The sequence below is a fragment of the Porites lutea genome, chromosome 2 (assembly GCF_958299795.1).
Source record: "Porites lutea chromosome 2, jaPorLute2.1, whole genome shotgun sequence".
In the NCBI taxonomy this organism is placed as follows: domain Eukaryota; kingdom Metazoa; phylum Cnidaria; class Anthozoa; order Scleractinia; family Poritidae; genus Porites; species Porites lutea.
In genome coordinates this window covers 13,524,046-13,547,728 of record NC_133202.1, presented here as the reverse complement: position 1 = coordinate 13,547,728, position 23,683 = coordinate 13,524,046, and the positions used below count along the sequence as shown (strand labels likewise).

Here is a 23,683-nt window from a genome sequence, read left to right as displayed (position 1 = left end):
GCTACTTAACATAATATTGCTAGAAGCCAACCTTACTGAACAAGAAGCTGAGAAGAGAATCCCAACAGCATGTTTCGATTTTCAATGCCTCATCTTCTTTATTCAAAAGAAGATCATTAGGTTGGGAAACCAGTTTTCTTTAAAACTGAGTCATTTTTACGGATAAGTTCAGAAGGAGGGATTGCAGAGGGCACAACAGCTCAGCCTTCGGGTTCGGCGGATATCACCCTCCTCGATCAGCATAATTGCCTACGCGAATCCCTCACGTCTCAACTTCCCCTGTAAATGTAAACTCCAGAACACCTTTAAGAAACTCGAGTTTAAATTTTGCCAACCAAAGTCTTAAACTTAAAATCGCGCGGTGCGACAGTTTACCTGTTCTTGAGCATCTTTAAGACTTCTTTCCAGATTTTTGATCGTGGATTCACATCGATTGACCTAAAATCAAAAGAGAAAAAGACGTCTTCGTCAGGTAAAGCCGGAAAAGGAAACTGAATTGTTACCAGTAGTATACACAGACTAGAAAAGAACAAAAATAATATTTCTTTATTACCTGGGTAACGCTTTGATTGAATTGACTTTTATAATAGTTAATGTTTTTCTGTAGCTGATGGCTCTGTGACTCGATTTCTTTAAGCTTTTCCTTTAAACTCGAGGCCTAAAATATAAACGTAACAAATTTTGAAAAATTAAACCATGAAATCAAAGAATCAACTTATTTTCGCACTGTTTTTGAAAACAGTGTTTGAAAAATGTTCTCCCCTTCGACTTACTTGATTGCTTGTTTCTGCTAAATCCTTTTCTTGACGTCTGATTTTCTGTTCTAAACGCTCGATCTGTAAAATGAAATAAGTTAGGCAACGAGGGCGTCAAGGTAAATAATTACATGCTCAAGAGATTAACTAAAAAATCCACCTTATTTTACATAAGGGCCAGGTTGAAAAGGTTTACTAATGTGCCGTGTGGAAAATAAGGATTGTTCGGTTTAACAATGGGCACCCATCCATAGAAGGAGGATACGAGATATTAAAACCCACGTAATGTTTGCTTGGTATATCTTAAACAATCAGATTCCATGTTGCCGCTTCTGTTCAAAAACAGATCATGCACAGATGACGTCAAAATGTGGTAAGAACAAAAAAGTGGCACACGTGCCGCAGGCGAGTGTGTCACTGATGTTTTTACCTCAAATTGTGAGTTCTCTAGCAGAGCATGGACATCGACCAATCACAGCGCGCGAAGTATTTTCAGGATTGAACAAAAATATGTAAATAATAGAATTGTAATATTTTATAATTATATATTATTACCGTACTGACAAGACGAATGCTTGTTCATCAATGGATAAAACACCAAATACCCTGACGTATTTTATAAAACTCCTCGTGCATTTTCACCCACCTCTTCAAGAGATTCGTCATTCAATTTCTGGTTGTGCTGTAACTCACGGGATAACTTGTTATTGGTCTCGCGTTCTTCTAGTAGCTGAAATTTGAATTGACTTTGTCATTAGCAAAACTTTTGAAATGGCTGACTAGCACAAGTTAAACTTTCCCTTTCCGAGTTTAGAGTGTGGGAATAATACTGCAGTCTCGATAGCTACTGAATCGGCTTAAAATAAGAAACTATTCTATACAGGGAGCCTAGGCTTGCTTAATTCGGAGCTTAGAAAAGGCATTGGATAAGACGGTAGGGTCACTACCGTTCAAGATTATCAGTTATTTGAAAGCTATATCGTTAGGCCCTGAGAAAAAGCATTTCCGACTAAATAGTAAAACATAGGGCTATGTTCACTCTCTACGCAAATCTTTAATGTCGCCATTGGGTGTTATTTTTATCGCAAACATAAAACGCACGTGCAGTAAAGAATTTTCCTGTGCACTCGCTGTTGACTTCGGTTGCTTGTAAGGTCCCTAATTAATGAGGCTATACCTCGAGGTGAACGCCTATAAGGCAGCTGTTATTTATTTATTATTTTTCATTATCATTTCAACCATATGTTGCGGAACACACAACAGAGCGGGGCCCCAATTTACGTTCCCTACTCTTTTTGAACAGTGGTGTGGGTTCTATTACGTCCCTCAAGAACCAGATAAGTGAAAGTGCTGTGAGAGAGGACCTATGGTTTTTCGTCCTTATCCGAGGTTATACATAAGATGGAGACTATCTGGGCCTACTCCAGATATAGTAGCTGATCATGAAATGAAAGCCAGTACAAGCCAAGCCTCAAAATAATGTAAAGGAAGGTGGATGGCACATAAAAGGAAGACATTCAGTGAGCACTATAAAAGAGAGGGAAGGGCGTGTGTTTCTCCCTCTAGGTTTTTCCACATGTTTCTTTTGTCACACTCCGTTATATATACCGTAAACTGCTGCTTATAAGCCTTGCGTTGTTTATAAATCTTCGTAAAGGGTTTTAGGAGGACTTATAAATGGAGAGGGTTATATCCGAGGGGGATTATAAGTAATAACCAGAATAGACAAAGTGCTTTGAAAGAAGATATAGCAGTTCCGATGAAATTACACTAAAAATACATTTACTAGTTTTTAACTAAGCTTCAAAACGTCATAATAAATCGAATTCAGAGGCGTGGGGGGGGGGGGGGGGTGGGTATAAGTGGAGCTGGAGAGGGGCTTATATCCGGTGGGGCTTACAACCAGAAGTATTTTGTTTTTGGTTACAGGTAGATAGGCCTGTAACTAAGGAGGTTATCAATGAGCGGCAGTTTACGGTATTTGTATACCTTCAGTACGCTGATGAGAACCGTAATACCTCACCTTGTTAGCAGTGTCGTTTTCTTTCTGCATTACTTCAGTGAGGTTAGCCCCAAGGGTGTCTATCTCTGTGTTGAGCCGTTTAATCTACAATGAAAGGAAACAATCTTTCACACTGAGGAGAAATTAATAAACCTTTTGACGCCTTGACAATGGAGAAGCAAAAAAACAAAAACAGACAAACAAGACAAAAAAATCAACAACAACAACAAACAACATGAACACAACAGAGTAATAGAGAGTTTGAGAGTTTGCAAACGGTCAACTTGATTTTTCAAGAATTTTTCAAATTAGAAAGTCAGCAGATGAAGACCGGAAAAAAAAAATTCTTATGAATGTAAAAGGTATGAAGCTATTCTTATAGAGACCATTTGCCCAAACATTTAGGTGAGAGCATTGCCCAAGAACTCAAGAAGTCCATTTCCAGTTCACGTGTGTCGCTTAAAAACGTCTTTGCTTGAGCTCACTAACACAATTGGATTTGTTCACCCTAATTAGAAGGAAAGTAATTTACGCTGGGGGTAAGACTGGCATAATTTACCTCTGACAAATGTCCCTCCTCAGAATCATTCATAGTATTTTCAAGATGTTCGATAGTTTGCATCAATCGTTGAACCTCGTGCATAAGTCGAGCTTTATCAGTATTTAACTGTTTTATTTCTTTCTCATCGCTGTCCATCTGTAAACGAAGAACACTATTCTGTAAAACAAATAACATTATGCGGTCGAACCTATCCACAACGGCGGCCAACGGGAAAAGATGTTATTAATTTTGGGGGAAAGATAGAACACGTATCTTTACAAAAAAGGCTTATTAAAGCACGTTCCAACGTAACACTATAAAAATATATCAATAAAGCAGAAACTAAACTTCACCTTGAAAATGTTAAGGTGACCTTGCATGGAACGATTTGTAGCGACGATTTTCAGCGCGCAACACAGCGTTGCAACATTGGTGGGACATTATTTCGAGTTGTTTCCACATCGTGCCAACATTTTTTGTCCTAAAAAGTATCGTGTATCATCGCCTCAGTTCCAGCAAAGCCTTCATAGCGAGTAAGTACTTCAGTGAGCGTATCACTTTACCAAGACCACGGCACGTGAATTTAACGCAATTAAAATCAACTTCGTGATTGCATGACAACTCAGCCAGTCCGGCGAGCTAGAATTCCGACCGGTATCGAGATAGCGTGATACCGGGATCATAGTAATTGCCGAGATAAAATTCACCTCGGCAGAGCCAGCCAGCCCGGCTCATGTAAACAGCCGTTTTGGAAAGGTTGTATTTGCTCGCAGACCTAAATTCATTTTAAAAAATGACCATGGCAGTGCGAAAAATTGAGCGTCTGCATTCGCGTTCAGTCCTCTAAACGCACTCTCACGTTCTCATTCAGCTTGATCAGATTCATGTTTTGTTTTTCAGAGGCTGTTAGGTCACCAATAGAGCCAAACAATTATCAGCCACACTGATAAGGAAATAAATAGGGAGGGCGTGATCGCATGCGCAGAGCCGGCCTTGAAGATTACGCCCATATTTGTTGAGAGGGTATCTGTGCGAGTGTTTCTTCTGATTAATTAAAACGATTTAATGTCGAGGTCTTCTCTTGAAAAAGGACAGTTTATCAGCGAGAACATTATAACAAAAACAATCACTTTATCATATAACTTACCTTAGATTCATCACTTTCTCTTTGCGCTTTTAAGCCTTTTAATTCTGCCTCCAGTTGCCCTATTTTTGTTTTCATTTCCGCTACTTCTGTTTCTCTCTCTGAAAGCTCCGCACTGCACGTCTCATACTCCTGTTGGGTTGCATCCAGCTCGGACTGCAGGCTCAGAACTGTCTCGTCCCGCTTGGCGACCTGCGTTGCGGTAACGTATGCAAAAGTTTAAAGCTATGTCCTTTGCGAGTAAATAAACAAATAGCTAATGGTATTGTGGCAAAACAACCCGACATTGTTTTTTTTTTGTCCACTATTCTTCATCGAACTGATTGTAATTTTATGCAAAGGGAAATGCCGGAGCACCCGGAGAAACAAAGGCGGAACAAGGAACAAGAACAAGGGCGAGAAGCACTGAAAAATAAAGTTAAACGAATGGCGTCGCCACGGAATTCAAACCTGGGCCACATTGGGGAAAGGCGAATGCTCTCAACTACCATTACTCCCGTTTCTAACAGCATTTTTATTTTTAGAAGTTAAAACAGAGGAGAAAACAACAAGCCATGATTTAAAGGGTAACAGTCAGGTTCCACACGCCCACCCGCTCAATGATTTTGTTACCTCTGCGTCCTGCGTCCCTGACGCATAGTAATAAGAAGAGAAATATAAGAAATGAAAACAACAGAAAGATCGGAGGAACGTTAATAAAGCATTTACCTCTTGAGTACATATCCTGTGCTTTTCCTGTGACATGGCCAATTCCATTTCCAAGTTGCGAACAGTTTCTTCAGAATCCACCAACTAAAAACAAAACGTTGTTTTACCATCTATCTAACGAACTTTCCTCGTACGTTATTTGTGAGACCTTCGCATTAGCTGGCATTAGCTGCAATTGAAAGTTGAATCTCTTTTCCTCGGAAACCCCTTAGTGTTGTTTTAGAGATGGATGACAATTGAGGGCATCAGACTACCGGAGTTCGAAGATGTAATTAGCCCTTGTTAAACCCCGAAACCCAAAACATCCCCTAACACAATTTTGAAAAGGTAATCGTTTGGCTCTTCTTAGATTTGACAAAGCAATTTCACCAGATTTCAGCTCTTTTTCAAAGATATTTGCGGTAGTCTCGGGTTTAACTTTCCCGTCTAAAGTAGTACAACGGTTACCATAGTAACCGTTTGTTAACCATACCGGTAGTTACATTGGTTGTTATAATACCTGATCATTGGCCTTAGACAAATCATCCTGTAACGACGATATTTCATCTCGAAGCTTTGCCATGAGTTCCTCTTGGCGCACAAGCTAAAGAAAACAAATTCTGAAATTAGTACCGTTGCTTCAAATGGTTTTAACATTATATTTCATGGTTGGCTCAACAGTAGATACATGCACAAGAACAAACAAACGCTCGCACACAAACGCTCGCTTTTTAAACATTATACATCACAACCGTGATCCGAGAGTCTTTGGTCATTGGAACATTTCAATATGGACTAAAGTAAAACTGTTACGCTTTAATTCATGCCACCGCAAAAGAAGAAGCCAGGGACTTTACCAATCTGCCGGAACATAGTTTTAAGACGCAGGCTTCTTCCTGTACGTCAGTGGCTAAAATAAAAACATGCTCGTCGCAAGAAATGAGTCTCTTTTTTGGAAAGAAACTTCAAAGCAAGTGAAAGCAACTCTCAACCCAGACAAATCTTGCAGAAATTTGGTTTTCAAACAAAAAAAATAAAGGAGCAAAAATGTTTTCTCTGCTACAGAAAAGTAAGGAAACGAGATACCGTCGAGGAAATGATTTTGTGAACCACTAAAGAGGCAATGCAATTTTGGAACTCTGAAAAAAACTAACTAAAAAATGATTAGTTAAACAAGTGAGAAAGTTCAGTTTGTAAATTTACCAGAGCATGATGATGTCTCGCTAACTGGATTGCGGTCGCCATGTGTACACTTACTCAGACGGACTTTCAGGTTTTCTTGTTTATCTGTTTTTCTTATATTTTTTTTTCAAGTAATTATGTCGTCACTTAAATGTCGTGATGTCATATTAAGAACGCGCATAGAATCCAACGCACGCGCACCCAAGATAGAAGTGCAAAATGTGAAATGGTTGCAAGAATAGCCGAACTCTCTCGGTGTTTTGGAAAGATTAAAAAAGCAGCAGACATGTCTATGTACGAGATCAGATCTCCTAGACAAACGCTAGTTATAGTTAGCAAATGAAATCTAGAGTTTGATTGACAATACATCCTTACAAGATGTCTAGGGAAAACCTGAGCTTGCATTCTTTTTAAATAGGTATGGTCGAATACGGAAGATTAGAAGATTAAGAGTGACGTTTATGGCAAACGGCAAACGTCAGATTCAAGTTGAGAATTTCTCAGAATAGAAAATAAGCAGAATAAGACTGTCCAGAAAAATTCTTATGGATAAAACTGGCGTGAAACTGCTTTTCGAGTAGAAGTAATAAACCGTAAGCGGCAATTAAGAGGAAAACTTGGTCACGTGGTACAAATTCACGTTAAGCGTTTGGCTTAAACGTGACTCCTAGTCTGTCTATTCATAAAACATTCAACTGGAATATCGCACTCTTCCGAAACTTCCTAAGATTTCCTTGCTTTTAATATTTTCCATCGAGGTAGTAAAAGCCACTACCCACCAGTCAGAGAACGGGGGGAATTCTCCTTCATGTTTAATCACAAAAATGAGGTTACCAGTTCATTTTCAAATATAGCTTGGAAGCACCTTACAAAACATCGCATGTATTTGTAACACTAAATAAACGCTGACCACCTTCCCGCTGTGTCACACCTAACCTGCCATCAGGCGCTCTTTTTTTATATTTAAAGGGGAGAAGGACCGCCTGATTGCAGGATATTTCACACTGCGCGTGACTAACCTCATCATAGCATTCGGTGTACTGCTGTTGTGTGTCAGCGAAGTCATCTTCCAGCTGCTTAATTCTCTTATCTCTCATTGCTACCTAAAAACAGCAACGTCGGGCGCACATAAAGTTTGATTAAACGTCCAAACTGGACTCTTGAGGATCGTGGTCCTCCACAAAGAGACTTATTTGAACAGAATAAGTTGTTATATCTTCGACCTTTACATAATAAAAGATATCTCATTTCACTTTTTTTGTTCACGTTCATGAGGGTAAAGCTAGGGCTTTGAAATAAACGCCAAAAAGAAAAAAAAAAGTTTTCGATTGTCAAAATAGTGTTCACGACGTAAATCTGTCAAAAAAAGAGAGATAAATCACGTCCGCTAACCACAGAAGCCTTTGTTTTCCTATAAGACAGGGCAACGCGAGGCGTCTGTCAGACGCGAAATTGTTACTGAGCGCTGGGGCGCAACATTTTTGCAAAAAAGCGTTCCCTTTTCCAACCAGTACCCCTCCCCCCCTCCCCCGACTTCCAGTGTGGAATAACTGGGAAAACAGTGCGCGATTCAATGAAGAAATAAGCAAAAAAAAAAAAAAACAGTACCATCTGAAAGGCTAATAGACGTCTTTAGCTGGTCAATGTTTGTTTTCCAATGTAGGTCATGTGATGATACTCTAGAGAACTGTTTCGTTCAACTTTGGTCTTATTTACCTGCTTATTAATGTACGCGTAATTTAAGAAATCACTAGAGAATGCCACACGAGCTACATTGGAAAACAAAAGAGACAAGTTCAAGAGGTTTGTTTGCTACGCGAAAAGGGCAGTATGTTACCATAACAACATTCAAGACCATATCTTTCAGCAAAAGCTAAAGAAGACTTGGCGATCACTTCTAACTAAAGCAGAAGAAATGGTCTTAAAATGTTGCCATTCTAAAGACAACAATTAACCAGGAGACCTTCTGCTAAAAAACGTATTTATTTGAATCATTGATAAAACATACCTTACATTTCTTTATTTTTCTTTCAAGGCGTTAGAATCATTAATCGGATCCGATATATTAATCATTTACTTATACATCTGTCTTAAATTATTGTTGCTTTGACTGATTATTCCAGTTTCATAAAAGCCTCTATATCAAATAAGATCATCAATATTTATTTTTGAGATATAATTTCAATATTAGTCGCTTTCAATTGTTTAAAAAATCACCAAGAACTGAGAACAGGTCTAGAGCTATGCATGAAAGATATATGGTCTTGAATGCACAAAACTGCATCCTTTTCTAAAATAACTTAAAAGATGTCAAAAAATGTGAATCAATAATAAACCACAGATAAGCATTAGTACAAAAATACTAAAAATGTATAAAAATATAGAACTTCCGTCAAGTCAGATGGGGCGTCTCAATGAACTCTCTGACGACATTTTGAATCTTCAAGTTATAAAGTACAAAATTATCTTGAAGTTAGAGGAAATTTCAAAATATTAGTTTGACAGGAAAAAACAAAGCAGTAATAAAAGTATATCAACTATAACTGATGGTTAAAAATGGAGGAAATTGTAGTGGATTACAAACGGCTTTTTTTCGTATTTTCGAGATGCAGAGCTGTGAAATACGGTTACTGAGAAGAAATTTCGCGATAAAAAGAAATTAAGTAACGTGTTATGTTAAAACAATAAATACTTCACGTATGAGATGCATATAAAACCAACAAAAAGGCCAGGAAAGTGAATTAGAGAATTTCCTAGAAGGCTATACTGTTACTTTTGATATTTTTTGCGATTAAGGGATGTAATCCCCTATAAAGAGTTTATGTTTTCGTAAAGGATGTGTAAGCGGGATTTGTGCGTTCCGGAGCAGCAGAATCAGACTCTAATCCTGGAAGTAAGTATTGTTATTTAAGAAGGGTTCGCCTTCCTTTTCACTCACATCCTCAGATGCTTTCTCATTCAAGTTTTCCAGATCACGACTGCTTTCACTCAAGTCACGCTCAAGCCGGCTTATTACGTCCAGCTGCTGAGATATCTAGAAAGAGGAGAATAAGAATTAAACCCAGAAGGTTACGTGCAATAAAGACTAACAGTTTTCACAGAAGTTGTTGATTGTTACGTCAGTCGTTATAGGGGATGAGGGGACAACTAAGGGCGTGTTCGATTGACAGTACTCCGGAATACGAATAAGTGGAATGAACTCTAGAAATCGCTTGCTTTGGTTTTCACAGCATTGCAATGCCTAGAAATCTGCTTGGTTGCTACTTTCAAGGCCTAGTTGTGCCTTTGCATCATCATGCGAGGCTGCAAACTGATCAGAGAGTATCCTAAAGATGGAGACTTCCTTTGAGAGAAGACATTTCGAGTGCTTTTGAGCATTACTCGTCGTTCACTCTTTGGAAATTTGTAATTGATGCAATACGATATTGTGTTTCAGGCTTATGGAGGTATTTTTCTGTCAGCAGGCATGGAAAAGGGCATCAAATATAGCCAAGATCAGTCGAGCATCTGCTACTTTTCGAGTCTAGTTTTAGGTATAATGCTGAGGTTTTGAGGGTGACGCTCCAAAGAATAATGTTCAAATTTTCTAGCATAATGTTTCTAACCCAGTACTTGCATGATTCATTGGCTGTAAAGAAGTTGCAAAGGAAGCTGGGTCAAAATTTGTTACCCAAAGGATGCCCATAATGCAACTGGACGCAACACCGACCGGCCAGTCCCACGCGCAACTGTAAGATCTTCAGTGCTCTAACCGAAAGCGGAGCCACAAGGTTAGACGTAAGCATGTGGTGAGATTTAAAGTATTGAACGCGCGGTATTGGAGAGACACTAGGGAGCTTTAGCATCGACGACGGCGACGGAAGCGAAAACGTCACTTTTAAAATGCACTTTGTCGCCTTTATTCCAATTCGCCGAAAATGTCAAATGTAGGCCAATTTTCCTGGAGGTGTTCTTTTGGGACCGAACTCAAGTTTAAATAGAGAAAGAAAAATACATCGTCGCTTCTTTACGTCCTCCTTAAAACATGAAATTTCACGTCGTAGTCATGCAGTGGCGGCAAAGAAATGTACAAAACAGCGTGATGCACGTGCAGAATTTTTGCTTTGCTAATCTAAACCTCTTGCTTTTTCGAAGTTCTCTTTGCCGTCGCCGTCGTCGTTGCTAAAACTCGCTACTATCACTAACCACGTTTCGTGTTGATTGATATAAGTGAAAATACCTCTCGCTCTTTGTCACGCTGTTGCTCCTTTAGATAAGTTGTTTCTGATTTCAGACGATCGATCATTTCATCCCTCTTGGACATCTAGGAGAATGGGAGAAGACACAGCCAATTAAGACAAAGAATTTCAGTTTTTTTGAAAAGTTAAATATTGAACATAATTTTGTGATTGTTTTCGTTTTGATTGACTCAACATTTCCGTACCAATCAGTTTTCAACTAATCAAGAATTAAACCAAAACCAATGGCAACTTCTTCGCAAGCGCTTTCCCGCGCTTGGTGTCAGGTTCAAGTGTTTCGAGATCTGATTGGTTCATTCGCTTGTCTCCATCTACTGTGACTGGCCAGCGTTATTTCATCGATTTCGGGTCTACGCACTCAGCTAAAAAACACACTTGTACTTGTGATTTGTAACTATAGAGACAATGCGAGGATACTACCTTGGCCAAAACATCTCTGTGTTGTTCTTGTAACTCGTCCATCTCTGAAGCCAGATTCTGAATGATATCCTCTTTCATGTTAGCCTACATAACAAGTAATAATATAATATATCAATGCACACGTTTTGTTTCTAATAATGCGGCCAGGATATCCAGATGGCTAAAAAGATTGCGAAAACCTACGAAGAAGATTCAAGGTTCCGTAGGTTGGGAAGTTATATCCAATAAAGTTTTGTTGGCTTTGTAAAATCAATCAATCAAACAATCGATCAATCCAACAAGCAAATAAACAACAACAACAACAACAAAATTTGAAAAGGAATTGTTTCAAATCACCTATGGTTTTCAGTTTTTTTAGTTTATTTTTACCACAAAAACAAAGGACAAGAATACTGGAAAACAGAGGCAAATAAATGCGCTGAGGAAACCCAAAAACAAACAAAAACAACGACACAATTTGAAAAGGAATTGTTCAAATCACCTACGGTTTTTCAGTGAGGAAACCCAAAAACAAACCATGAGGGTTATAAATATTGGGCTCCTTGAGAGTATAAAAGTATAAATTCAAGAGGCCACGATCGAGCGTATACTGGGTAATTTTTTTTTCCCTGGGGCTTTACAATAGCCCACGTTCGATATGACTCCGAGGCTTTCTGGACATTTTTCTATATATGGTTTGGTTTTCTTTGAGCTAAAGTCTCTTTTGGTAATTGCGAGACAATGGAGTCGTGAAAAATTTGCAATTTTGACCCTAAATCACGGAGTCATCTTAGAATCTTAATATACCAAAATAGGGCTATTTCAATTGAAAAAGGTTCTGTGACATTTGCCTCTGAAAAATCAAGATCGTTACGAAATCAGACTAAGAAAAACGTTCAAGATAAACGCATTTTTCTACTTAAATATTCAGGATGAGTGACACGTGCAAAGCGCGGGAGCAAAAACAACAACAAAAAAAGGCGACTAGCTTACCTCGTGCTCTTTCTGATCCCGGTCACCTTGTAGTGACGTCATTTTCAGGTTAAGTTCCCGGATGCTGTCTTCGTAATGTTCGAGCTAAGGGACAAAATCCAAGCAAGTCAATTTGCTAAAATTATAAAGACAATAATAACAATAATAAAGAAATAAAATATCACTCAGCCCCCAACTGTTTATAGAAACCTACCTAAAATGATTCTAAACACTAAGCACCCCTCCAAATGCTGTAGTTTTTTTTTTTAGCTTAAATCGTGCTATTTTTCTGAGTAGCCATCACAATTCAGATTCAATTTAACACTGCTCGTTAAGTTCAGGCCAACTGGGTCGCATGCTCTGGAACTTGAGAAACCCAGAGAAATTTAGATTTAGACTGACGTAAATGACATTCGGACTTTGGTAAAACACGCTAACGTCTATTTGGTGGAACTTCTCTAGCTCTAGAGAACACTGGCCGTGAAGTCAGGGATGGTCAAACCACTAGAGAGTTTTATAAGCGGTCTCTGGACCGGCGACTTCGTTTCCAGGCGTCCCTGCTTATTCCTAGATTGCGCCCGGCGCGGAGGTGCGCGAGGTGTCCTGGGGGTGCTTACCATTTACACAAACCACCCGGGTGGAAATCTTGTGCAAAAACATGACATTGGACGCATTGGGAGAATGACCCGCTACAAAGTAAATCCAAATCAGCTGAACAGACTAAAGAGAGCAGAAAATTGCATCGCGTTAAATCACAGTCCACGATTTTTGAAGTTAGTTCTAAACGGAATGAAGCGAACCATTGATTTTCCAACCGGATTTTCCGGTTTTCCCCTGTTAATGGTTTCCCATGACACCTTGCGCTTCTTGTTTTTTGGGCCATACGAGCAAGCCCTGGAACCGGAAGCTACCATTGCGAAGAAGAAAAGCAGAAAAGAATAAAAAAGCGACGTGAGACCTTATCAGTGTATTCTTCAGATTTGGACTTCATGTCATTCAGCTTGGCCTCCATGTCAACCACAGAAGCATTTCTTTGCTGCATCTGAGAAAGAAGTAGAGACCATCGTTAGAGTAAAGAAAGACAACAAATCACTTACTATCTATAGTTTTGTACTTACATCTTGAAGGCAATCTTCATACTGCTGTCGAAGTCGTTCTACAGAGCGTTCATGTTCTCGAACCTAAAAAAAAGAAAAATTATCCCTAGGTTATTTGACCACGCTTGGGTCCTTTGTGTCATTTTCGACGAAAATGGTAAACGATTAAAAACTGATAAAACTAGAGAATTTGGCAAGTTTGACTGTATAAAACTGGACAGTGGCACCTTCTAGAGCTTGTGATTTAAACAATTAACCCAAAACCTTTTATAAAAGTTTGTTAATGGTAGAAACGTTAACTGAAGGCCCTTTTAGTTAAAATTAGTGACGCAATGTAAACCAACGTTAATCGGGGACTACGGTATTTAATATGCTCTGTAAACTCGACCGTGTCCAAATTGAGACCAAACAATAAATGAATAAGCTGATTAGACTTGTACAAACGTAGAAAAATCCCATAGCTACATGTAATGTTCTGACAAAAATCAAATGTTTACATTGTCTTCAGCCTTTTGTTGCTGTTCTTGAAGGGCTAACTTCTCAATCTTAAGTTTATGAATAGCTTCTTCTCGTTTGGCGACCTGGAAGGGCAAAGCATTAGAATTCAATTTATTAACAGGAAAAGGAAAACGCGAGCGATAGAGAAGAAAAGAAGTGAACAGAGGAGGGGACTGAAGGCTTCCAAACGTAAGTTTGCTGCAGGTTTGGAGAAAGGAACGCAAAGAAAGGAAAGACGAGAAACAACAAACCTCTTCTGCAAGAACGTCCTGCTCGCTCTGGGTGGAAATTTTGTAAGCTTGAACCTTTGCTTCCAGCCTTCCTTTCTAGAGGGAATAAGATATATGTGTAAGTAAAGGGGTGGGTTTGAAACCAAATGCGAGCTTTTCTTATGGGTTAATAGCAGTTGATCATCAAATGAACTTTGAAGTCTGTAATACTACAGCTCTTCGACTTCGGAAGTTTACCTCTTCAATCGCATCTTTGAGTTGTTTTCTACTCGTTTCCAAATCTCCCTCCAACTGCTGAATCGTGTCGTCACGTCTAGTGATCTGTCAACCACAAATAATAATAATAATCGTTATCATCATCATCATCATCATCATCATCATCATCATCATCATCATCATCATCATCATCATCATCATCATCATCATCATCATCATCGTCGTCGTCGTCGTCGTCTTCATCATCACCATAATAATCATAAACAATTCTACGTAAGTCTATGTTAAAAATGAAACGATTTCTTACGTCATCAAGCGCCCTTCGATGGTTTTCTTGAGCTGTTAAAAGCTCAAGTTCGAGTTTTTGAATGGCTTTCTCGCGACGAGCAACCTGAGAAACGAAAAAGAAAGTGAGGTGAATAAAAAAGCACATATAAGCAGCAACAGCGATAATAACCTTTAAAGGAAGATTATGAACCATCTAAACGGACAAAAACTGAACGGATACCACGAGGACCTTTGATACCAATATGTATTAATCAATCACGACTATAACCTTCGTGCGGACTGATCCGGGATGGTTATATACCAACTGGAAGTTCGGATTTCATTGTGATCCTCGGCTGCGTGATCTCCAACCTTGTACTTGAGCTTTTCCAGATTGTATTGTAGATCTTTATCGAGAACTGATACCATCGTCTTCTCCAAATTAAATAAGCCCCCGTTCCCAATTAAGCCCACCCCCCCCCCCCCCCCCTTCAACTGGGTTTGAGAGGATTTACGGTACCCTTCATGAACAGGTATGAAGATGACCTCCCATCCCTGCCTGACAACGGCTTTAAGACCCGTGTAAAAGTTACGTGGAAGCGGGGCTGTCATTAAGGGCCGAGGGCCATGGATTTCCCCCGGCTACTTGCATTGAAAAATAGAAGAACAAGAGATTCAAAAGAAATCCCTAACTGTTTCACCCTCCGGCCACCGGCTCTACAGTACTTGTTGTATTTACTCAACAACTTCAAATCTTAGTGACAGCCTGTAAAAGACAAGACAATGACTAGAAGATAATGATTAATATTTACCTCCTCGACAAAGTCTTTTTGTTGAACTTGTAGCCTTTGAAGGGCTTCTTCGCGGTGAGATACCTTTAAACACAAAAGGGAAATGCATAAGTAACTCAGTTTCTTTTATTTATTTCAGTAATATGGAAAAACAACTGCAACGCTATGGACTCAATTCCAGGAAATTTGATTAAGGGTGTAAACGAATAACTTTATCTTGAAATAAAAATACACATGAAAAGTCACGTCATAAGATTATTTTCATATCAAAGCGTTTGCCACCCAGCTTACATCTTGCTGTTTAATTGCTATGAACAATCCTGAGAAATAAGCCGACATTTCGCGACGTCACAACTGGTTTCACCGCGAAATGACGTCTGAGAAACGACTGCAGAAATTATATACTGATGACGAGTCACTACCCAGATCTGAATAGTACTTCTCATTGGTTGAGGCAAATTTCTCTAGCGGCCAACCAATCAGAAGCACAACCCAGATCTGGGTAGTAACATGTCATCAGCATGGAATTTCTGAAGTCGTTTCTCGGACGTCATTTCGCGGGGAAACCAGAGGTAGCGTCGAGGAATGTCGCAAAATGAACAAGCGATATCTGTTTCCTTTTTTTCTCATTAAGGCAAAACGGACAATCAAACACAATAAACCAACAAAAACAGCATTACAGATTCTTAAGGCTACAAAAGACACAGTAATAGCGGTATGGCTCCAGTTTTGTTCACCGTTATTCTGGGCAGTTCTATTTTTGTAAACGTTATTTAAGTTAGCAAATACAATGGTTGGTTGGTTGTTGTTTTTTAAACGATTTTAAGTAACACGTCAAGTTACACGACGGCCTCGTCAACAGAAAGCTATGATCCTTAAAGACGGAATTCCCAACTCCAGAAATTATAAGGGGAATCAACGAGTTCAAGCTTTCAGCGCAACGATGTCTGGAATCTGGGTGGACAAGCTTTACAAATGATTGGTTCATGGTCGCCTTGAATACCATCGGTCATCGGCCAATCATAACTAACGCTTGTCTACCCTAAAGATCCCAGAAATCATTGCGCCTAAAGTTTGTACCCATTCTCCCTGAAATTTATGAAGTGGGGAATAGACCTTTTTACCGATACGGCGGCCATATTGAATTAATTCGATTTAAGGAGTTTTATAGGATGCCCAGGGGGCATGAGCACATTTCGTTCGTATTTTCGAGCGCTTTTCGGGGCATTTTTTCTTAAAGTTTTGTTAGAATAAGATTGTAATGGGAAAAAAGATCCTTGTGCCGTGTTTTGATGTAATAATTAATGATCGCCTTTTTCCCGAGAAATATACAGTGAAACACCATATTTCTAATACTAAACTAGAAAAAGGCGATCATTATTACATCTAACCTCGGCACAAGGATCTTTTTTCCCATTACAATCTTATTCTAACAAAAGTTTAAGAAAAGATGCCCCGAAAAGCGCTCGAAAATACAAACGAAATGTGCTCATGCCCCCTAGGCATCCTATAATACTCCTTAAATCGAATTAATTCAATATGGCCGCCGTATCGGTAAAAACGTCTATTAAAAATATTCCCAAGTTGCCAGAAAGAGTGACCACGAAAGACAGGGGTCTTTTTCGTAAATCTTTATGTCGAACGTAAGAGTTATGACCCCATCTCAGTTGGGGCTCCATACACCACGGTAACAGCAAGGCGTGCTTACAAAAGAAAAAAGGCGGAAATGGGCTCGCACCTTAGACTGGGCTTGTTCATGCTGATCTTGCAGACTTGATAGCTTGGACTTCAGTTCACGCAATTCTGAGTCTTTGCCTTCAACCTGTGAAACAAAACCGTAAATATAATGAATGATATGTGAAATTCATATATTGGAACCGCGGACTGAAGAAAAATGCAAGGGAGATCAATGCAGGTTAAGACGCAAGTTATACAGTTGCGAAAAGAAAGCCTGAAAAACTACAGATAAGGAATAGGACCCAGAGGGTCGCTGACGAGAAAGTCTAAACGTCGTAAAAGTTGCAAATAAACCACTTTTCAGTGATCGGAACGATAACAATCCCTGAGAGTCTGCAATTCTAAACAGCCGAATCTCTCCAATCTCTACATTAATAATACGACCACTTGACTTTGTTCATTTAGTGACCTTACTACGGAGGTTCGACTGTATGATTGCCTCCCATGCAGACGTTCATAGCTCATGCACTCCCGGCTCACGTTGCGTTACAGAGCCCTAAAAATGTCTGCGTTGGAGGCTAGTTGCTTAACCGACCGTTGCAACCTCGTTGTCAGTGCTTTCTCCTTGTAAACTGGGACGGGAAAAGCCCTGCGCGGTATGCTGCCATCGTGGCAACGGCATGTAAATCTGTCTTAAGAGGTTGCTGTTTATATACTCTACCACTTTTCCCAGATGATCTGACTTTTCCAAGCTGCTGATTTGACTCCGCTCTAAGCGATTTTCCAAGTCGGAGAGCTACAAAAACAAGGATAACAGAATCAGCTTCGACACAATCACCTCCCTCGTTACAAGCGCTTCGCCCCAGTTCTCCACCGCCCCTTGACAAAATGGCTGTAGAATTTCTGATTTCTTATAATCACTTACTCTTTTAGTAGTGACATTAAGTTTACTCTCAAGCTCTGCTTGTTTGCGGCTGTATTCCTCGATCTAAAAAACATAAAACACCATTTTTAAATTATACCAACTAGAGTTTAAACCATCCTAAGAAAAGGAACAGAATTTAACTTCCGTGAACTTTACAGAGGTGAAGTTTACGTAAACTCTTGTATCACTGGTGAATGTAGGGTTCAATGAATATCGTATTGGATGTTACGCATTTCAAGCTTGTTTAAGAGAAGTGAAGGATTAGTATTTAAATTGCAAATCCTAGAATTGTAATGCAATTGTCACTATGGACAAATCGAAAGAATTAAAAAGCGTCAACTGTATTTACAATCGAGTGCATGCTAAATATAAAGAATAATTACAGATAAATGACAAACAAGTGACTGGTCTGTAAACATAAAAATCCCATTCAATCTTTGTTGTTCGTTATTAGAACGTTAACCAAATAAAAATAGAATAAGTCATACCGTATCTGTCATTTCTTTGTTTTGGTTCCGCAGTTTCTGAATCACATTATTTCGATGAGATAGCTGTAAAATATAATAAACACTTGTTACAAACATCGTATACTTGAAAGAAAAATTATGACAAATGTTACATCTGCTTGATTGACGAAGAACCATGAAGAACTTTTCAATCAACAATGCAACAGCTGACACAACATTATCTTTTGCAAATCTTTAGTCTACTAGCGTTTGCCTGTCAATGATATTAGGGTCGCTATTCTTGTACAAACCATCAATACAAAACATCCATGTTAGAGACAAACTTATCACATAGCTGGGCCAAATGAGAAAACTACTTGACTGCAAGAACCTTCAAAGAAAGTTTGTTTACAGTTCTATTTAGACTTCTCAAAGTCGTGGTCGCGGTCGCGGTCGCAATCACCAGAGTGAACGGACGGATAAATTAATAAAATACCTTGCTTTTCTCTATCACGGCCTTTTCAAAAGAGAAAAAACAAACCAGTTTAAAACACCATTACAGCTTAGCCAACTCACAGGGAACAAACAAACAAAACCCGACAATCCTTCCGCAAACTTCGAAGCCCGCTGATACGCGTTTCAAGGGACGCTATCTCGGTGCAGAAAATTATGCAAACAATACAGATGTTCTCTCGGCCATTAAAAATTAGAAACAATAAATTTCCCAAAGCGACGCGGACTCGACAATAGAACTATTATGTTCAGAATGATAATGGCGGCTGGGGCGTTGAAACGTAATGGTCTGTGATAAATCAAGCGCAGAATTTAAAGTAAAACTGGGCCTTTGCAACGACAATAAATAGACCACTTTGCAGTCTTTCTTATAACATACTTTCTACAGAAGAGTCAAAACAGTCCCTGGGGCTTATATTTTCAAGGGCGGAAGAATATTTGCGTTTTAAAATCGGGAGGATATTTGTGTCAGTAATCTTCAAAGCGTAAATTTTATCACATAATATTGTACTCACTATCGTCCTTCTCATTTGCTAAGAGCTTGTAGTTAATTTTAGAAATCAGTGTAACCTACAGATTAGCTGGTTATCTGCTAGCAGATAGCTGACAAATCTGTAGGTTGCGCGCACAATCCATGATTTCCAAGCGCAATGTTAAACTGTCTTTCGTGTGACATTGTGTTTTTTATTTTCTTGAAAATAATGTATTTAATTAAAAAAAAAAAAGTTATTAGGTTTAGATTGTTTTTTTTTTGCGTCCGGAATAACCAAGGTCCCGGTAAGTGGGATTATTCCGGGTATTATCAAAACCTCATCCAATAATTGTTTAATATTGGGGCATGATTTCTAACAGACCAGCAATAATTTTATTGAAAACAAAGTACCGTACCTCATAAATGGCAAAACAATAACAACAGTAATAGTCAACGATAGCAAAGACGAGAGATCAGGAACCATTCAACATATGGTAAACCAGATTTATAGCTAATACGTCAGTTTATAGTTCATATTGTAGATCATAAGGTTGTTGCAAATTTATGGAAATTTATTTTAAAAATTCTCATCCGGGCTCGTCGGTGATAGTTTCTACAACAATGAATTTTTTTTTTTACTTGAGGACAGATCTCTAATATAACCCCCTGGGGGATTTTTACTCAGAGAGACTATATCAATTTACTGTTACCAGTGTGGGTGTATATATTCGGAAGAGTTATTTTTAAAACTTTCAAAATTTTACTTTGAGCAATTTTCAACATTCAGCCTCGATTTGGATTAGGCTCGCGCGGGGGGACCTGGCCCGAGAGGGCGACGCAAAGTCGTGCCTTTATTTTGCTTCATCTCGAAATTTGAAGGTTATACATATCAAAGTAACTCTGCAACAAGCAACTGTACTAAACACCTGGAAAAATCTAAGTGCTAATTAGCAAAATCTATTGTTCTTGCTCATTTGCAAATGATTCTGCAAATAGGAGAAATTGGACCCCTAAAACAGTCCTTCATCTCTCCAGCTGGCCTGAAGGGAAAATAAAGAACCAAGAAAGGAAATAAAAAATATCTTCAAACGAACAGGCTGCTAAATTTTTGCATTTACTTTGACTTCAATCAAGTGTTACCTGGGCAACAGCCTCTCGGTGTTTATCGTCCAAGGAAGATACTTCTGACCTCAACTTCAAGATAACATCATGCCTTTCTGCAACCTAAAACGAGAAACTATGCTTAGGAAATAAGAAAACTGCAGTGCAAATGGTCGAAATATTCTGCTATCGATCTATAGTTTGGTATAAGTTTTATTACTTTTCTGTTTTGATTGCAAGGACTTGAGAACGCGCGGGCGTCTAGTTTTTAGTTAAATTGTTTTAACAATTGATACCAATTCATTTGTTAAATGGGCGTTAAAGTAAATCACACTAAAAGGAGAACGAGACGAGATTTAGAGTATGCTGTAAGTTCTTTCTCTCTTTGTATAATCCGTTATATATAGACAAACATGTACATAAAAGAACAGAATTATTCTCTACACGTAAATTGACTGGCCCGCCAAGATTAGACTAGCAACCTACGGGCCCATGCACTTTTGTAAATAAAGCCTGCGTGGCAAGCGTTTCCACTCGAGTCAATGCGCTTAAGCTGAAACGAGAGCGAAAAAAAAAAAAAAGAAGGGGGAGGGGGAGGGGAAAGAAAGTTTCTTTCTTCTGCCCTCCCCGTAACTCCACTTTTTGCTCTCGAGGCTATTGTAAATAGAAACTTAAGGGAAAATGAACATTATTGTTGTTGTTTTTGGTACAGCTTACCTCGTTAGCAAGCGCATCTCTCTGATCATCAGCGTCCATTTGCAGACGCTTCAGTTCCCTTTGTGCCGCTCTACATTCTTCTTCTGAGCGAGAAACCTGCTCGCGACACCTGACAACATCACCTTCCAGTTGCTGTATGTGGACTTTATTTTTCTCCAGCTTAAAAAGTAAATTAGAGTTAAAGGAACTACGTCACGAGTAGCCTGTGTACAGACCTCCCCCCATCCCTTCAGGAGAAATCAGAGAAGGGGCGAGAAGGGGCCTTCTCCGATTTTTTCCTGAGAGGAGGGGGGGAGCTGCCATAAGGTACGTCACGAGGATACTGATGTTTTAGGTCAATCTCTCGGTGTTAAAGTCATTTTTTAGTATCTTTAACCTCACACAAAATGCTCCTGTTGAGTTTGGAAGAAGATATCGGACAAATTTCATCAATGAACACTAATCATAACAATTGTTTGCTGATTTTTGTAGGCATAGTATTTTAACTTGAAAAAGTTGGTCCAATTTGTCATCATTTTGGTCCTCCTTGTCTCTGCTCGGTGATTGGCTAAAAGATTAAGCGCCACTTTTAAACCAATCAGAAACGTGACACAATTTTCCAGCGTTTGGTGTCTTGTTCATGTCTCTTGCTCGAGTTCTGACCAAAGGTTCACTGTATTTCTGTGTATGTTGAATTTGATTAATGATCTTTAGTTTAAGAGACAATTGAAATTCACCGAAAGTATCGTGGCACATGTGAAATAGTGCATTGCCTTTTTTACTAAGTGCGTTCGCCGAAAAAAAAAAAAATAATAATAAAATAAAAAAAACGAAAATATAGTTTCATTTTATGGCCAACATTTTTCCGTTACACTAAAATAAGAATAACATACAATTAGAATATTAATTAGTTCGTTACTTAATTTACTGTTTTATTATACTTAAAAGTTTGAACCATCTATGAATTGTTCATTCCGGAATGAACTATACCGATACTCAAGCTTGCGTCATCTATATGACATTAATGTCCCAACCAGAAGCGCATTGGTTCTAGAAACAAAACATTCTTTTGTTTCACTTGTTACAAATTTGAATAACAAAAACATTGTTTGCAAACAGTGCTATGAGTATAAGCTTTCGGCGCAACGATTTCTGGGATAATTTGGGTGGACAGGTGTTAAGTATGATTGGTTAATGGTTGCCTTGACTACCAACAAACAATCATAACTTACGCTTGTCCGCCCAAACAATCCCAAAAATCACTACGCCCAATGGTTCTGACTATTATCCCTACACTTTTCTTGAAGTGGGGTATGCTTAGTTTGTACTGGTATGACATGATTGACAAATACCTACCTCGTAACTGGCGTTGGCATGATCTGTTCTTAGCTGACGAATCTCCTTTTCGTATTCCTGAATCTGAAAACAAGGGATGAGTGGTAACCTAGATGCAATATTCCGTTTAATCTTGCAGAGGAGATAACACGAGGGGGGTGGGGGGACGGGGGAGTTTGGCATAGAAAACAATCACCAGACTGAAAATAATTTGAGAATTAGAGGCATCACTCTGCATGTATTTGCAACCCAAAAAAGTCGCAGAAACGCAAGTTTGAGGAAATATGAACGTAATGGAGTTTAAAATTGCGAGAAAGATTATAAATGGGGCTCGAAGACGACTAATCGACATGTGGTTGACTTTTCGCAGGCGCGAAAAAGGTTCATTGGGTTTTAGCGACGGACAAAAGTGCCTTTTCGAGATATTGGGTTATCCACTGGGACGTTTTTGACGCCCGCTTTACACCTGGTTTTCACAAAAACTGTCAGAAGAAGAGTTTATTCCAAGACATGATAACAGCTTACCTCTTTAAGGGCAGTGTTGTATCTGTCTTTCAAATTATCCAGCTCTGAATCTCTTGATGTCAACTGCAACCAAAGAAAAAAGGTGGCTTATCTTGTAATTTCACTGGAAGTAATTGTTTTATTAGGTGTCACGAATCAGTCCGCCCTAGGTTAAAATGCCACTAGAAGGACGGACGCAAGACAGCAGGGCGTGAAAGTTAGAGGTCTATTCAACGACGAGGGTGTTACCCACCGAGGCCGAAGGCGAACGCGGCGGAGAGCACCCTCGTCGATCTGCATAATTATTTGGAATACGAAATCAAATAGCAGTTGTCATCCGTGGAGTTCCATTTTTCTAACCTGCGTCACAGACGTCTTTAACCTCGGTAAGTAACGTCTGCAAACCAGCGCCCGCATCCTTGTTTTGGGCACCCAGCGGACTCAACGAATTACCGGAAATGGGTTTCGAATTTCCTTTCATCCTGATAGGCAAGTCGACAATGGCTTTTTAACAAGCCAATTATAGCGCATACTCACATCCTGGTAGACAGGTGGGGGCCTAGACCAAGAATTTAGGCGCTGGTTCGCAGACGGACTTAACTAGAGTTTAGTCTCGTCTGTGGCGCAGGGTACATTTTTGCAGTTCTTGCTATGCTTTTAGGTAGTAGTTAAGCAAAAAAAGTGAAAATTTTTCCGCCTTTTCCTCCAGCTCAAACCTCGTCCCCAGGCCCTTTAGGTTACCGTGCCTTTATCTGGCGATGGCCTGCACTGAAGGATGCGAGGCGGGGATGTAGTTGAGGCCCGCGACAGTCTGAGAACAGCGTGGAGCGCGAGGCGAGGAATACCCTTTTCGCCTCGCCCTAAGTCTATCCACTGACGTTTTTTTTTTCTCTTCCATTATGCTTTTGTAAGGAATTTGGCTAGCACAGAAGCGCGAGAACAAGAGAAAATAGAAGTTCTATGAACAGACTACCTCCGGCTTGTTTCCAGCTTGA

At 39.3% G+C, this 23,683-nt stretch overlaps 1 protein-coding gene across 1 annotated transcript in view; it reads right to left on the bottom strand.

The window, feature by feature from the left end:
* LOC140927780 (uncharacterized) overlaps positions 1-23,683 on the bottom strand; it is a 91,898-nt gene that overhangs the window by 24,746 nt on the left and 43,469 nt on the right. The window contains exons 9-37 of the mRNA XM_073377460.1: positions 22,710-22,772; positions 22,206-22,268; positions 20,871-21,029; positions 20,193-20,276; positions 18,110-18,172; positions 17,622-17,684; positions 17,418-17,492; positions 16,758-16,841; positions 15,041-15,103; positions 14,269-14,352; positions 13,983-14,066; positions 13,767-13,841; positions 13,515-13,598; positions 13,039-13,101; positions 12,879-12,962; positions 11,942-12,025; positions 10,970-11,053; positions 10,531-10,614; positions 9,250-9,345; positions 7,331-7,414; positions 5,650-5,733; positions 5,151-5,234; positions 4,446-4,634; positions 3,317-3,454; positions 2,779-2,862; positions 1,402-1,485; positions 774-836; positions 554-658; positions 376-438 (exon numbers count right to left, since the gene is read on the bottom strand). Of these exons, the coding sequence (XP_073233561.1) occupies positions 376-438; positions 554-658; positions 774-836; positions 1,402-1,485; positions 2,779-2,862; positions 3,317-3,454; positions 4,446-4,634; positions 5,151-5,234; positions 5,650-5,733; positions 7,331-7,414; positions 9,250-9,345; positions 10,531-10,614; positions 10,970-11,053; positions 11,942-12,025; positions 12,879-12,962; positions 13,039-13,101; positions 13,515-13,598; positions 13,767-13,841; positions 13,983-14,066; positions 14,269-14,352; positions 15,041-15,103; positions 16,758-16,841; positions 17,418-17,492; positions 17,622-17,684; positions 18,110-18,172; positions 20,193-20,276; positions 20,871-21,029; positions 22,206-22,268; positions 22,710-22,772 (2,517 nt within the window). The remainder of the gene's footprint in view (positions 1-375; positions 439-553; positions 659-773; positions 837-1,401; positions 1,486-2,778; positions 2,863-3,316; positions 3,455-4,445; positions 4,635-5,150; positions 5,235-5,649; positions 5,734-7,330; positions 7,415-9,249; positions 9,346-10,530; positions 10,615-10,969; positions 11,054-11,941; positions 12,026-12,878; positions 12,963-13,038; positions 13,102-13,514; positions 13,599-13,766; positions 13,842-13,982; positions 14,067-14,268; positions 14,353-15,040; positions 15,104-16,757; positions 16,842-17,417; positions 17,493-17,621; positions 17,685-18,109; positions 18,173-20,192; positions 20,277-20,870; positions 21,030-22,205; positions 22,269-22,709; positions 22,773-23,683) is intronic.